This window comes from Molossus molossus, unplaced genomic scaffold, assembly GCF_014108415.1.
Source record: "Molossus molossus isolate mMolMol1 unplaced genomic scaffold, mMolMol1.p scaffold_m16_p_14, whole genome shotgun sequence".
Taxonomy (NCBI): Eukaryota; Metazoa; Chordata; class Mammalia; order Chiroptera; family Molossidae; genus Molossus; species Molossus molossus.
This window is the reverse complement of record NW_023425349.1, coordinates 29,551,595-29,565,651: the sequence shown is the minus strand read 5'-3', so window position 1 is coordinate 29,565,651 and position 14,057 is coordinate 29,551,595. Positions and strand designations below refer to the sequence as shown.

General features: G+C 34.9%; 1 protein-coding gene and 1 pseudogene across 16 annotated transcripts in view; one reads left to right on the top strand and one right to left on the bottom strand.

Moving 5' to 3' along the window:
* STX17 (syntaxin 17) overlaps positions 1 to 14,057 on the top strand; it is a 73,182-nt gene that overhangs the window by 40,040 nt on the left and 19,085 nt on the right. For all 16 annotated transcript variants that reach the window (XM_036260551.1, XM_036260550.1, XM_036260554.1 and 13 more), the window contains 3 exons: positions 1,290 to 1,515; positions 9,277 to 9,392; positions 9,470 to 9,520. In XM_036260551.1, coding sequence (XP_036116444.1) covers positions 1,290 to 1,515; positions 9,277 to 9,392; positions 9,470 to 9,520 — 393 coding nt within the window. The remainder of the gene's footprint in view (positions 1 to 1,289; positions 1,516 to 9,276; positions 9,393 to 9,469; positions 9,521 to 14,057) is intronic.
* On the bottom strand, positions 5,090 to 5,383 carry LOC118629431 (annotated as a pseudogene).

The window sequence follows — 14,057 nt, the reverse complement described above, 5'->3', positions numbered from 1 at the left end:
AGTACACACACCCACACACATACACACACACACACACATACACACGAGGACGCATTTATTTCAGAAATATAAAGATGGCTCTATTCATAAAACTTGCTCATAATTCATTATATTAGCACATTAGAGGAAAATTTATGATTATACCGATATATGTTTTTTAAAAGAAGGGAAAATGATGTGGAAAAAAAATCCAGGAACTTCACTCAGTGAGAAATGCAAAGTGAAAAAACAATGAGATGATGTAGTGCTGTCATATGTGGGAAAATGGGTACTCATATTTTGGTGGTGGTATGAATTGTTACAGCTGTTTGGGGGAAAAGTTGATAATAGCTATTGACATAAAAATGCACATTATCCCTTGAGTGGTACTCTCACTTTTGGGAATAATTTCTATAAAATATAGTATAATATTACTTACTATAATACTAATATATACTGTTATAGTATATTAGGATTTATATTCAATAATATTTTTTCATAGTTTGTAATAACTAAAAACTGGAAACAACATGAAGGACAGTTGATCACTGGAGTGTTTGAATAAATTATATTCCACCCATATTATGGAATATGGTACAACCATTGACCAGGAGGGATATCCGTGATGATATTTAGTTGAGGTGGGGAATGACAAAGTATAGATTATTGTGTATAATGTAATCAATTTTTTGTTTAAAAAATGGCCGTGTATGTCAGTGTTTGCTTGAGCAATGAGAAATAGGGAAACCAATAAATTTTCCTTGATATGTTTCTGCCGTATTTGATATATTATAAAGAACATTTGTTACCTTTGTAACAATCATATTTAATGAAGGAAAAATGCTAAATAAATTTAAAGTATGAGGATGTTAATTTCTAAAGAAGCTGGTTTTAGCCAGAGACAAGAAACATAGAAAAATAGAAAAGTATTATGCATACCTTCTGTTGTAATAATCTTCATTCATAGCACTGCTGAAGAGAATGATAGATCCTGTTAAAGAAGAAGCATCAGCACACATTACCTCTGAAAATAAAGATATTTTATACTGAGATATATGGTGGTTTTAATGATTTTTTTTTCTTTATTGATTTTTAGAGAGGAAGGGAGAAGGAGAGAGAGAGAGAGAGAAACATCGATGAAAGAGAACATCAGTTTGCCGCCTCCTGCATGCCCCCCACTTGGGATTGAGCCCACAATTTGGGCATGTGCCTTGACCAGGAATCGAACCAGTGACCTCTTGGTGCATGGGTTGATGCTCAACCACCGAGCCACACTGGCTGGGCTTTAATGATTTTTTTTTCTTTTATAGCAACTCCGCTCCAATATTCGAGAAATGGAGAAGCTTTGTTTGAAAGTCCAGAAGAGTGACCTAGCACTGCTGAAGAGAATGATAGATCCTGTTAAAGAAGCAGCATCAGCAGCAACAGCAGAATTTCTTCAACTCCATCTGAAATCTGTAGAAGAACTTGAGAAACAATTTAATGATGAAGAAACTTTATTACATCCTTCTTTGACCAGATCTATGACTGTTGGTGGTAATGTATAGTCTTATTCTTGATCATAGTATTGCAGTTAATTAAACTTCACCATATGTCTTCAGGGATTGCCTCCTATTGCAGTATATTGAGTGTGCCTGGAAATGCATATCCGAGAAGTTTTGCAGGATAAAAATTTTGAGGCTATGTGCATAAAGTGGAATTTCAGGGCTTTAAGTACCTATTTGTCTACATGTTGAAAATTAATTTTACAGTATTTCCTACAAACAGTCTCATTTTTGTCTACAGAGTACTCTTCCCTCATCACCAACTGCAAGGGTGGCCTAGTCAGTCATGTTTCTTTCTTAGGCATTCTGATTTTCACAGGGGATGTTAGAGCTATCTCCAAGCTCAGTTTTCTGAATTTAACTGACAGCATAAAAAAAAAAATCTGCATTGGAGGTTATGCTATCAACTTCTATGAAGTGAGACTTCAAGAAACAACCCAGTGAAACTTCTCATTATATCTCTATTAAGGATGTAATTGATAATTATTGATTGTATTTTAGTAATGTCTTTATAAAGAATCCTGAAAAAAATTCATAGTAGTATTTCAAAGCAAATGGTCTTTTTTTTTTTCTTTTTTGGTTATTAAATGGCAACATTGATAAAGTTTCTCTACTAAAAGCCAATTTTTTAAACTATCCTGGTTTTATTTTATAATTGCTGCCCTCTTTTTGTGTTTGAGTTTCTTTTTAATTTTTAATTTAAGCCATCTTGTTACATTTTATGTATGTTCTAAGCTGCCCTAAATCTTTATGGAAAAAGAGGGGTATACATAAATTACAAGAGATACTACCCTGCCCAGTTTTCCTCTTTTCATTTATGTAGGAGACTCCTAATTATTTTTAGCCTTTTATTTTCAGTGCTAATGATCTAGTAATTTACAGAGAAATAGGAACATTTAGTTCATCATCCTGAGCTTCTGGGTAATCTTGCTTTTATTGTATCCTTAGTACCTAACACATAGTAAGTATATAGCACATAGTACATAGTGCTTGGCACATAGTAGACCATTAATAAATGTTTTATAAATATGAATGAGTAAGTATCTTTTTAGAGACAGTTTTATAATTTCATATATGCTATAATCATGTCACTCAGTGTATAACCAGTATCTAAAAGTATTGTTTTGCAGAGAAGGGTATTTGGGAAGAATGCTTTTTGATAGTTGGTGGTTACTGTTTGCATTATTCTGTTCATATATCATTATCAATACCATATTGATAGGGCTTTATGCTATTCCTATCATTTATTATGAACTGATACTTTATGTGCATGTGTAGAGAAACTGGGCTTTATAGTTCTGTGTGATTAAGGGGCCATCTTATTCACCCAGACATTTTGACAGGTGTGATGGCAGTAATAACAGTGAAAATATGCTGGTTTTTCTGGAAAGCATTGCTGGCATCAATCTCTTTTGCTGTTTAGCTTTAAATTGCCCATCACCAGCACCCAAAATATTTCAATTCTATCTGAGAGTTTTCTTACAATACAATACAATACTATTCTAATATTTGCTTTTATTTTTACTTTATTGCATTATTTGTGTCTCTAATAGTAGGGCTGTTTGGACTCAACAAGCGTGGGTTTATATATCATCAGAGGAATGGGGTGATTATTAGAAGGCAGTTTACCCTGTTTGTTAGCAATAAACTTTCTCTGGAGGAAGCTGACTAGTATAAAAAGAAATGTTGGCAAAATTTGAGAATCGTGTATACAGAGGAAGTAAAAAAGACTGGCGCAGAACCAGAGGATGAGGGAGAAGAAATAACAGATACAATTTATTTTCCAACTCTATTGATTCTCAAACTTCTCCGTTCATGAAACACTAAATCGTCCTAAGATGTAATCACTTTAACACTGGGAGAAACTACAGAATTAAATCAACACAATCAATTCTGGTTTGAATAAGATAATCTATTCCATTTATAACATCAAATGTCTAAGTTATACCTTAAACAATGTTAGAATTTCAGATTCTTAATGGTCTGCAAGTCATATTGCACTTTGAATCCATTGCCATCATTAAACAGTGCAAAGTAACTGTCTCACCAAGTATCAGAGTTTCTTCTAGGTTGCCTTAAATCCAGAAATATTAGTATTATTGTTTTTATTTATTTATTTAGTTAGTTAGTTAGTTAGTCCTCACCAGAGGATTTTTTTCCATTGCTCTTTGGAGTGGAAAGGAGAGAGAGAGAGAAACAAACATCCATGTGAGAGAGACACATCAATTGGTTGCCTCCCGCATGACCCTGAACAGGGCCAGGGATCAAACCTGCAACCCAGGCACATGCCCTTGACTGAAATTGAACCCAGACCCTTAGGTCTGTGGGCCAGTGCTGTAACTGCTGAACCAAACCGGCCAGGGCCAGAAATATTATTTAAAAAATAATTGAGAATGGGAGAAGAATATGAAAATAAAACACTAATTTATGTAAAACGCTAGTAGTGGGTTAGGAATTGGATTTGTTCCATATGTGGTCTTCTCTAACTGTAGAATCTTTTCTGTCATTCTACATGTTTTTATCCAGTGTTCTTTGGTTTTTCTTTATTTTTACTGTAGATACTCATTACAGTAGTGACAGGCTATACAGAAAAAAATGTGTTTGATTTGCATAGAAGTTAAGTGCCTTAAAATACATTTTCCTTTAAAAGTTCAATCTGATTCTAAGTAAATTGGCTGGAAACATCAGCAGAGATTCAGGAGCAATGTTGCCACATTTCCATGAGTGAGATCAAAATACAAAAATAGTTTTTCATTTACAGATAGAAATAACAAGTAAAATAGGGCATTTTATGTTCTCTGGAGAATGAAAGAAGCTTATTAAGTTTAGGGAAAATGTGTGAAGATTTTTCTGTTCTTTTGTCCAGCTTCTGAGAATTCCTAAAGCAAATCTCTGCCAGTCTTACTTGATTTGAGAAACTCCCTTCTGTCTCACTTGTGTGTCTAGTTTCATTTTTAGCATATTGCTCCCACCAAGAGAAGTGATGAGCCTACAGATTTGAATTGTATTTAGAAAGGTGTACCAAGTTCTACAGAGTGAATCATCATTTCTCTCCATCTTTGTCTTTCTTACTCCCATCCAGCACACAACGTCACCAGCACAATAGGGACAGAATCTTAATACATTTTAAACAAATATTCACAAAAGAGAAGAATTCAATCTTAAAATTTGTGGGAAATTCAGACCAGCATATTGAATTTGATGAAATATTAGATTTTATCACAGGTATATGCATGCACTGCTTAACCATTTTGTAAAACATGTAAATGGTATTTGTATATTATTCAGAAGATGTGTTTTTGATTGGTTTTAATTTTTTTTAAATCCTTCTTTGCAGCTAAGTTAATCCATGACTTAGAAGTCATTTTATTTTGATAGATAGGTTTATGTAAGATGATCAGTAAATTAATTTCACAATTTTTAAGCTGTCAGAACATGAAAAAATTCAGGAAATGTTTTTCAATTAATTTAGATTCATAATGACACTTTTTCTAATATAGTAAAGTTCAGTGGAAAAAAAATTTTTTTAACCAGAACATTTATTACATAACTAATCATTGGATTTCTTAAGATGAACTGACTGCTGCAGCAGCTGCCTGCTTAGGTTTCGGGGTTGTTCCTTCATGGAATCCATGCCTGAATCTGGGGTATACACTTTTAGGTTGTCTCATGTGACCCATTCTGCTGGTGGTGTTTGGTCGTTTAGCCAGGTCACTTCCAGTTATACTTCCTCTTCCGCTTGGCAGGGTATCTGCACTTGTTCCAGGTGGACTTGTGAAGGGAGGAGGCAGTTCGAACCACAGCGTGGCACAGCGTGTGCATCTTGTGCACTTGCTGAATGATGACATTCCCTTCCTCATCTCGCTTCTGTGACTGAGACCAAAGAGCTAGCGGAAACTTTTATATATTGTTTTATAATTCTTAGAGTCACTGTCCTTCATGAAGCATGAAGAAAGAAAGAAGAGGAGCATTGTGGGGAGAAGGGGAGAATGAATATGAATAAATTAGTGAATGAATGGGTGTATAGACAGAGAGAGAGAAGGGAAAAGCCTTATGTCTATGTTATTAAGCTCACTTCTCACTTCAACGAAGTATGTCTTAATGTTTATTTGAGTTTATAGTCAATAATAAGATTTAAAACTGGAGCTTGAAAAACAGTTGGTGAGTGATATATTTTATGCCCTTTACACTTGTCTGTGCATGTAAATAGAACTAGCTGAGATTATTATATCACATAAAGCAATAGCAATTTTGACTTCTATGGACAGAATAAGAGTTCTTTAGCCTTCTTTCCTGCAGTTAGAATCTGTCTCCTTGTTTTGCTTCCTCATATCTATAGCAATTTGTAAAAGTTCAAAGTCAGCAGGTGACCAGTGAGGTATAGATTTTTAATACAAGCTAGAATAAATGAGTTATGGAAGTTGTAGAAATTAAAGGGTTTCCTTTCTTAATTATTAGTCATGCCTTTTATTGATTAGTGATGTTCAGCTTTGTAAGTTTACAGCAGGAAGAGAACAGATTTCTTTGTTCTAAGACTTCATTTTAACTAAGATGCATATATACTTTGGTTTCAAGTGAGATGTAAAAGATTTAAACATTTCTTAAATTTTAGTGAGGGACATCTTTAATATTTGTCTAAAATGTCCACCATTTCCCATCCCTTCATTTTTAGATCAAGAATTTACGTATGATAATTTCTCCTTATTTCATAATTTATTTGAATCCTCTCTAATAATATAAAGATTATGCCTTAAAAATATTTAGAATGCGTGTTGTGTTTATGAAGTTATGTTTTACATTTGGTTTGTTAATAATAAAGTTATCATTATTCATCAACTAAAGAAGTTGGAGTTCTTACAATAGGAATATTAAGTGGAAGAAAGGTCTTAAAGTGTTTTATTTATCTTGATTGAAGTTAACATGAAAGTGTCTCTGTGTGATGTTAGGTCATGGGATAAATAACTCTTAAGCATTTGTAAAGATCATAGAGAGCTTTTAAAATATTGGATACTTGCCATAATGTTGTAATATAAAATTTACTCTGTATCTCATGTTTTTGCTCTTCCTTTAAGATAAGGAAATATATTCAAATAAGATTCATAATTAAAAGAACATAGTTCTGATAAACCTACAAATTACTTTTTAGTTGACTGACTACACCTTTCCTAAACAATTTGAACAGGTTTATTTTTCTTGAGAGGTAAAACATTCATAAATTATGAAAGTAAACTAGTAGTGAGTGCAGTTTTATAAAATGCCATTGTTATAGGCTAGTATGGAAAGGAAATTGAGAGAGAAGTTGGACTTAGTGTTATAATGACTTACTTTTAGAATTAGATCAGGTGTCACATGTCACTGTCATTTCCCTGCTTAAAACCCTTCTGTAGCTCTCCACTGTCTACCAATTAAAGTCCAAAGTCTTTAACTAGACTGCAAGGCCCCTTCTGACCATCTATAATGTCTTATACTTGTAACTTTATGGCTTTTACATTATGCTTTGGCAAGACCAAACTGCTGGTTTTATGTTAAGCTATATTCTGTCTTCATTGAGGGCCTTTTTCTTGCTGGTCTCGCTACCTAGATTTCTATTATCTTCTTTGCCTAGTACGATCATCTTTTTTAGGAAGCTGTCCCATAAACTGCATACCACATCAAGCTGGGTCAGATGCCACCCCAGCTTGGAATGCCCACAAAGTACTATGTGTATCTGTATTTATTTACTTAGATATTAATGAACTCTCTTACTGTTTCAGGATTGTTTCTTTGTATGTCTAAGTCTTCTAGAATATATGTTTCTTGAGAGCAACTACTTTGTATTACTTTTTCATCCCGGGTACCCAAAACAATACTTAATGAATATTCAGAAAATATTGAAGTGATAGAGGTTGTTTTAAGCTTGAAATAAGGTGGACCAAAGGAAAGTAGACCTTCAGATGTCTTCTTTACATTTCCACTGCCACTATTCTAGAGCAGATCATCATCATTTTGCACCGGACATATTCAAAAGACTTCCAACTGGTATTTTACTTCTAATTTTTTATACCTTTTGACTCCATCTTTAGTCTATTCTTCGCACCACAGCTATGGTTTCCTTTATAAATTTGAAATCTGGTATGGTACCCTCCAACATTTCAATAGTCTCCTATTCCTTTTCATAGTTTCCTATTGATCTTATGAGAATGACAAAAGTCTTGAACATAGTTTACAATGCACAAATAATGTTACCCTTGATTTCCAACCTCAACCTTTGCTTTATTTATTTATTTGTTTTATCCTCACCCGAGGACATTTTTCCATTTTTTGTTCAGATAGAGTGGGAGGGAGAGAGAGGAAGAGAGAGAGAGAGAAACATCGACATGAAAGGGACACATCAAGTGGCTGTCACCCACGAGACCAACCAGGGCTGGGATAAACTGCAACCGAGGCTCTCCCCGCTAGCGGGAACCGAACCTGGGTCTCTCTGGACCGCAGGCCAATACTCTAACCGCTGAGCCAAACCGGCCAGGGCACCTTTTGCTTTTTTTAGCGTATACTTGAGCTATACTGACTCCTTTCTGTTCCCAAACCTATGCACATACTATTCTCCCTGACCTGATTACCTTCTACGTCTCTCTTCACTCTTGTCCCATTTCAATTATGTAATTTCTGTTCACCCTCAGGCTTTAGCTTCAGAACTTTCTCGGACCACTCTCTCCTCCACAAATCTAGGTTAACTATCTCTCTTCTCTGCTCACATAGCATTCTATACTTACCTATATCACAGTTATTATCAGGCTATACTGAACTTGCCTGTTAACATGTCTGTATCACATATTATATGGTAAGCTCCATTAGGGGACATCTGTAATACTCTCAACAATAAAGACAAAATAATAATAATAATAATAATAATAATAGCAGCAATGGCAGTAGTAGTAACTATTAACCACTTATACTTGATATATAAGTCAGGCACAGTGCAAAGTATCATTTTATAAATGAGGAAAATAAGTCAGAGAATGAAATATCTTCCCCAAGTAAAAGAGCTAGTAAATAGCCAAACTAGGATTCTTATCCAGGTCTTTTTGACAAAACCCATACTCTTTTTTTTTTTCTTTATTGATTTTAGAGAGAGAGGAAGGAAGAAAGAGGGAGAGATAGAAACATTGATGAGAGAGAACAATAGTTGGCCACCTTCTGCATGCCTCACACTAGGGATTTGGCCCACGACCTGGGCATGTGCCCGGCCCGGGAGTCAAACCAGCGACCTCTTGGGGCATTGGTCGACACTCAACCACTGAGCCATACCAGCTGGGTGATGATGACACATTTGTTACCAAAAATGACTGATTTTCATTGTTAAAATCCTATCACTTTCCTACTTTTAACAGCTTCAGAATCTGATATTTATTACTAGAATAGCCAAAGAAAAAAGTTAATGATTTAGCAAGGAAAAGTGTAAACCTGGGTACTTCTTCATGGAGCATTGACCAAATAGAATAGTTTTTCTTTGGTGTGTCTTCCACATCTACCCCTACTCATTCAGAGTGGGTAGATAGTATTTGTAGCCTTTTTTTCTTGACTTTGTAAAATAATTAAAAAAATATAAGGGAACAATCTACCTATAGATAAATCTGTTTTTATAATCAATTTACTTTCAGCCTGAATTTAATTAGTAAACATTTTACATGACAGTTGTTTTATGGAGTTGCTTCATGCTATCACCGTTCTAACAAGGCAGATAAACTCTAAACATGAGACTTTGTTCATCCAGGAGCATTTCATCCTACTGAAGATGAAGCTGTTCCTCAGAGTATGACTCAGATATATGCATTGCCTGAAATTCCTCAAGATCAAGATGCTGCAGAATCATGGGAAATCTTAGAAGCGGTATGTTAATTTTATTCCTTTTGGTAACTGTGAGGCATAAAAATAAGTAACTTCCTCTTTCTCTCTCTCTTTTTAAGGACTTAATTCAACTTAGCCAACTGGTCACAGAATTCTCTCTCCTAGTGAATGTAAGTATTCATCTGTTTTTGGTTCAGATATGTTAGATTAATAGCTAAAAGGCTTTTATCAATCACTAGACTTTTTTTTAGAATTTTAATAGAAGTTATAATTTTTAAGACTGCTGTTTGGTCATGGATAGAAGTCTAACTGTTCTCAAATTCCAGATCAGCTCAATGAACATTTATTAAGCACTTGTTGTATAAAAGGTACTGTATTAGATCCTTGGCATTGGGGTCTGACAAGGTTGATATAGAAATAAATGAAGCCTGCTCTCTGCCGTCAAGGATTTGCAAAGGGTAGAGATAAACTTCCCCCAAAACTGAAATTTCAAGCATAACTGTTAAATGCAAAAATAAGGTATGCTAAGAATTACTATAAGCTCCAAGAATGGTAAGTTCCAAGAAGAAGTATTTAATTCTAGGGGAGAGAGGCAGGAGTTAAGAGGTAGAAGCATTTAGGATAGTGTCACAAAATAGGTAGCATTTGCTTGAGCCTTGAAAAATTGAGTAAAGTGTCCACAGGTGGAGTGAGGGGGTGCATTTGAAAACAGTTGAACAAAGACATAGAGTACATTACATTTCAGGAAAGAAAAGTCCTTCAGTGTAATCAAAGCATAAGGTACCATGGACAAACAAAGCAAGGAGGGTTAGGGTGAGATTCAGATAGCATTGAAGGCCATACCAAAGAATTTGAACTTTACTTTGTAGGAGCCAATACAGATTTTTTTTAGCATATCAGAGTGGTATGATTCATCCAGTCTGTGCTTCAGAAAGATCACTGTTAGCAGTGTGAATAATGGCCTTGGAGAGGGGGTGATTATAGGCAGAATGACTAGTTAGGAATCAGTTGCAAGAGTTTCACCAAGAGCAATGGCAATACAAGTATAGTAGTCCCTGTCTGCAGTTTGGCTTTCCACACTTTTGCTTTCTACGTGCATAGTCTGAAAATATGAAATGGAAAATTCCAGAAATAATTCTTAACTTTTAAGTTGCACATCATTCTGTAGCATGGTGAAATCTGACACTGGCCTGCTCTGTCTAGCCCAAGACATGAATCATCCCTTTGACCATATAGCATCCATGCTGTAAACGCTCCTGCCCTTAGTCACTAAACATCCATCTTAGTTTATCAGATAGAATGTCACAGTACTGCAATGCTTATGTTCAAGTAACCCTTATTTTACTTAATAATGGCCACAAAGTGCAAGAGTAGTGATTCTGGCAGTTCGAATATGCCAAAGGAAAGCTGTAAAGTGTGTGCATGTATAGGAAAAAACACAGTATATATAGGGTTCAGTACTATCTGCACTTTCATATATCCACCGGGGGTCTTGCAACATATTTGCCATGGACAAGGGAGGACTACTGTATAAAAGTAAATGACAATTAAGAGGTATTTCTGGGGCCAGAGGTAGAAATTGGAGGAAGATGGAAAAGTCAAAGAAGAAACATTAAGGCTTTATTCTGTATAATCAGGTAGCCAGTGATAGTAATAACATAGATTAGGGAATGTAAAGTAAAATTGGATGGAAAAGATAGGATAGATTTTCTATTACTATTTTTCCAACTTATTTTTCCCCAGGAATTATGGGAAGGTTGGATGTAAGAGTGGGGTGTGTGTGTGTGTGTGTGTTGTATATGCAGGAGCAATCCTGTTTCTGCTTATGGTTCGGCTAGGGTTGGTCCTTTGTTCTTTATCAAACTATAATTTGGGGGTTGTACATTTTTGAATTATGGTTTCCTTGACACCTGGCTTTAAATTATAAGAGGTTCCTAGATCACAGAATCTCAGAATTGGAACTGAAAAAGACTTAAGAGGTCAACTAATCTCCTCTTGCCCCAACTTCTCAAATAGATGATCTTTGCTTCTTTTCGAACAATTACAGTGCAGGGATGCTTCATACTTCAACCATGGCATTTGGGGCTCTAATTCTTAGAAGTTCTTCCTCATGTAAAGTAAATTCTGCCCTCTAATAATTTCATTCTGATACTTGTGCTCCCTGGAGCCATTTGCTAAACAAGTTGTATCTCTTTTCCATGTAAAAGTTTTTCAGCCTTTGAGACCAACTTATCCTTCCTCACTCTACCCACTTCACCATATTTTCTTCTCATAAAATTCCTTGATTCTCTAATGTATTCCTAGAATATGATTTCTAGGCTTTTCATTTCTAGACCCTTACTCTACTTGTTTTCTAGCTTGTAGATTTTTCTTGAAATGTAATGCTTAAAATTGAATATAGTAAACTGTTTAAAGTATTTTCCATTTTTGATGCCTCTAAGTCAGAAGAAGCAAAATATTTTAAGTTTCTGAATTGGGTATCTGTACAGTCTATTGATATATTTGTATATAAAAGAGAATGATATAAGAATCCCAAAACACATGTTGTTTTTAGAATCAAGATTTATTTAATTGTAACACATAATCTCTGATCTAATGCAGCTTGTAAAATCTGTACATGTCTGATTATACAGATACATATATTTGTCAAAAGTCACTGGTATGTACACACGAAATGTGTGAGGTATAATGTATGTAAATTATACTCAAAGTTGATTTCATAAACAAGCAACACATGTAAAAAGTTCTCATTCAAGACAAACACATTTCCCTTCTAATGAGATGGCACACGAAAGGAAAATTAAGGGTTTGTGGCCATTTTACAGTTATATATACTATTAGGTTATATAAGCAGTTTCTAACCCCTAATCTAAGGAAGATTTGTGCAGAAAGAGTTTTGCTATAGTCATAGCTATATACAAATGTCCTATTTATAATAATCTATATAAGGACAGATTGTTATTAGGCAATAGCTCAAAAGAGAACCCCTGATTACTATTCCCAGGGTGACTGAGTTCTCATGACCACATGGTCAAGGACTCACAGAAGCTCCATTTAGGTACCAAATGACTTGGGAACATAACCAGAGAGACCACATCCTCTCATTATCGTCACATGGACATGATAGTATCTAGGCAAGTTAACCATGTATTTATGGAGCTTTTTCTATGTGCATAGTACTGAGCTAAGCTCAACGAAGGTTGGAGAATAGTATAAAAAAGAACCTATGTGATAGTCACAATAGTTGCACAACATTGGGAATGTACTTAATGCCACTGAATTGTATACTTAAAAATGGTCAAAATTGTAAATTTTATGTTATGTTAATTTTGACCACAATAAAAAGAGAACCTATAAAGCCATTGAGAGATCCAGGGTGGTCCAATAGATATTAATAAATTAATATGTACTGGGCACCATTTTCATTTTTCTTCAGCCTTTTTTGCTCAAGTGCCCTCTCTCCTGTAATTGTGGAACCAACCCTATTTCTAGTCAAGGGGAATTTAAAGAATGCTGAGCCAGTTGCTCAACAGCAGGTTACTTTGGCTGCAGGTCCAGTTTTGTCTCTACACTTTGCTTTATTCCCTATGGCTTTTTAGGAAAAAACACAGTATATACAGGGTTCTAATTTTAAAGCTAATTTTACTCTGGATGCATAAAATCTGGGTTGTAATGAATTAGATCATATTCCTCCATTTATTACCTATGTGACCTTCAGAATATTATTTGATAACAATGAGCTTTGTAAAATTGCAGGGAGGACTAAATGAAATGTCTGTTACTTCTCACCCCCTTCCCTTTTATTGCCCCAACTACACTCCTGCTTTTGTTTCTCCCTTATTTGATTCCCTTAAGCTCCTTGCTTAGAATTCTACTTTTGCTACCAACATTACCTTTAGACATTTTACTATAGTTTTTAGAGTCCTTTTCCTGTTGTTAAATCCCCTGATGTCAATGTCCTACTCACCTACTTTATTGTCTGTTCTAGGTGAATATAATTCTGTATTCTGCCTGTTTATCATAGCATTTGTATGCTTGTTTCTGAGCTTTTCTGTGTATGTGATTGCATATGAATCAGAATAGAGATTACATACCTTTGGAGTTCAGAACCAGAATAGCTCAATCTTATTTGGATTGGTCAAGATCTAAGAGTAGAGCTGGCCTTGAGAGCTGGCTGAAATTTGGAGTTATTAATAAAGAAAAATATCTGGAGTTTTGGCATTAACTTCTTAAAGAAACTCATAGCTTTTCAAACACAATAATAAAACTGCACACCTATTAGCAAGACTATTCAAGGAAGAGCATTTTTATTGATATAAATGGAGTTTGGAATGGATGTTTTGAATGTAGTACTATTATTTGATATAGAGGATGATGGGCTTATAACGGTCCAAAAGTACATTCAAGAGAAAAACAAGTCCCCCTGGCCAGTGTGGCTCAGTTGGGTGTTGTCCTGTGCACCTAAAGGTTGCTGGTTCAATTCCTGGTCAGGGCACATGATCAGGTTGTGGGCAGTGGATCAGTGTTTTACTCTCATATTGATGTTTCTCTCTCTCTAAAAATCAATTTTAAAAAATCATTTTTTAAAAGAGAAAAACAATTCTTCATGAGTTTTGAAGTTTTACTTCAAATGCATAAATTGCATTCTTCGTGACAAATATTAACTTAATAAGTCACATTTCTTCACTGCTAATTATGATTTAGTTG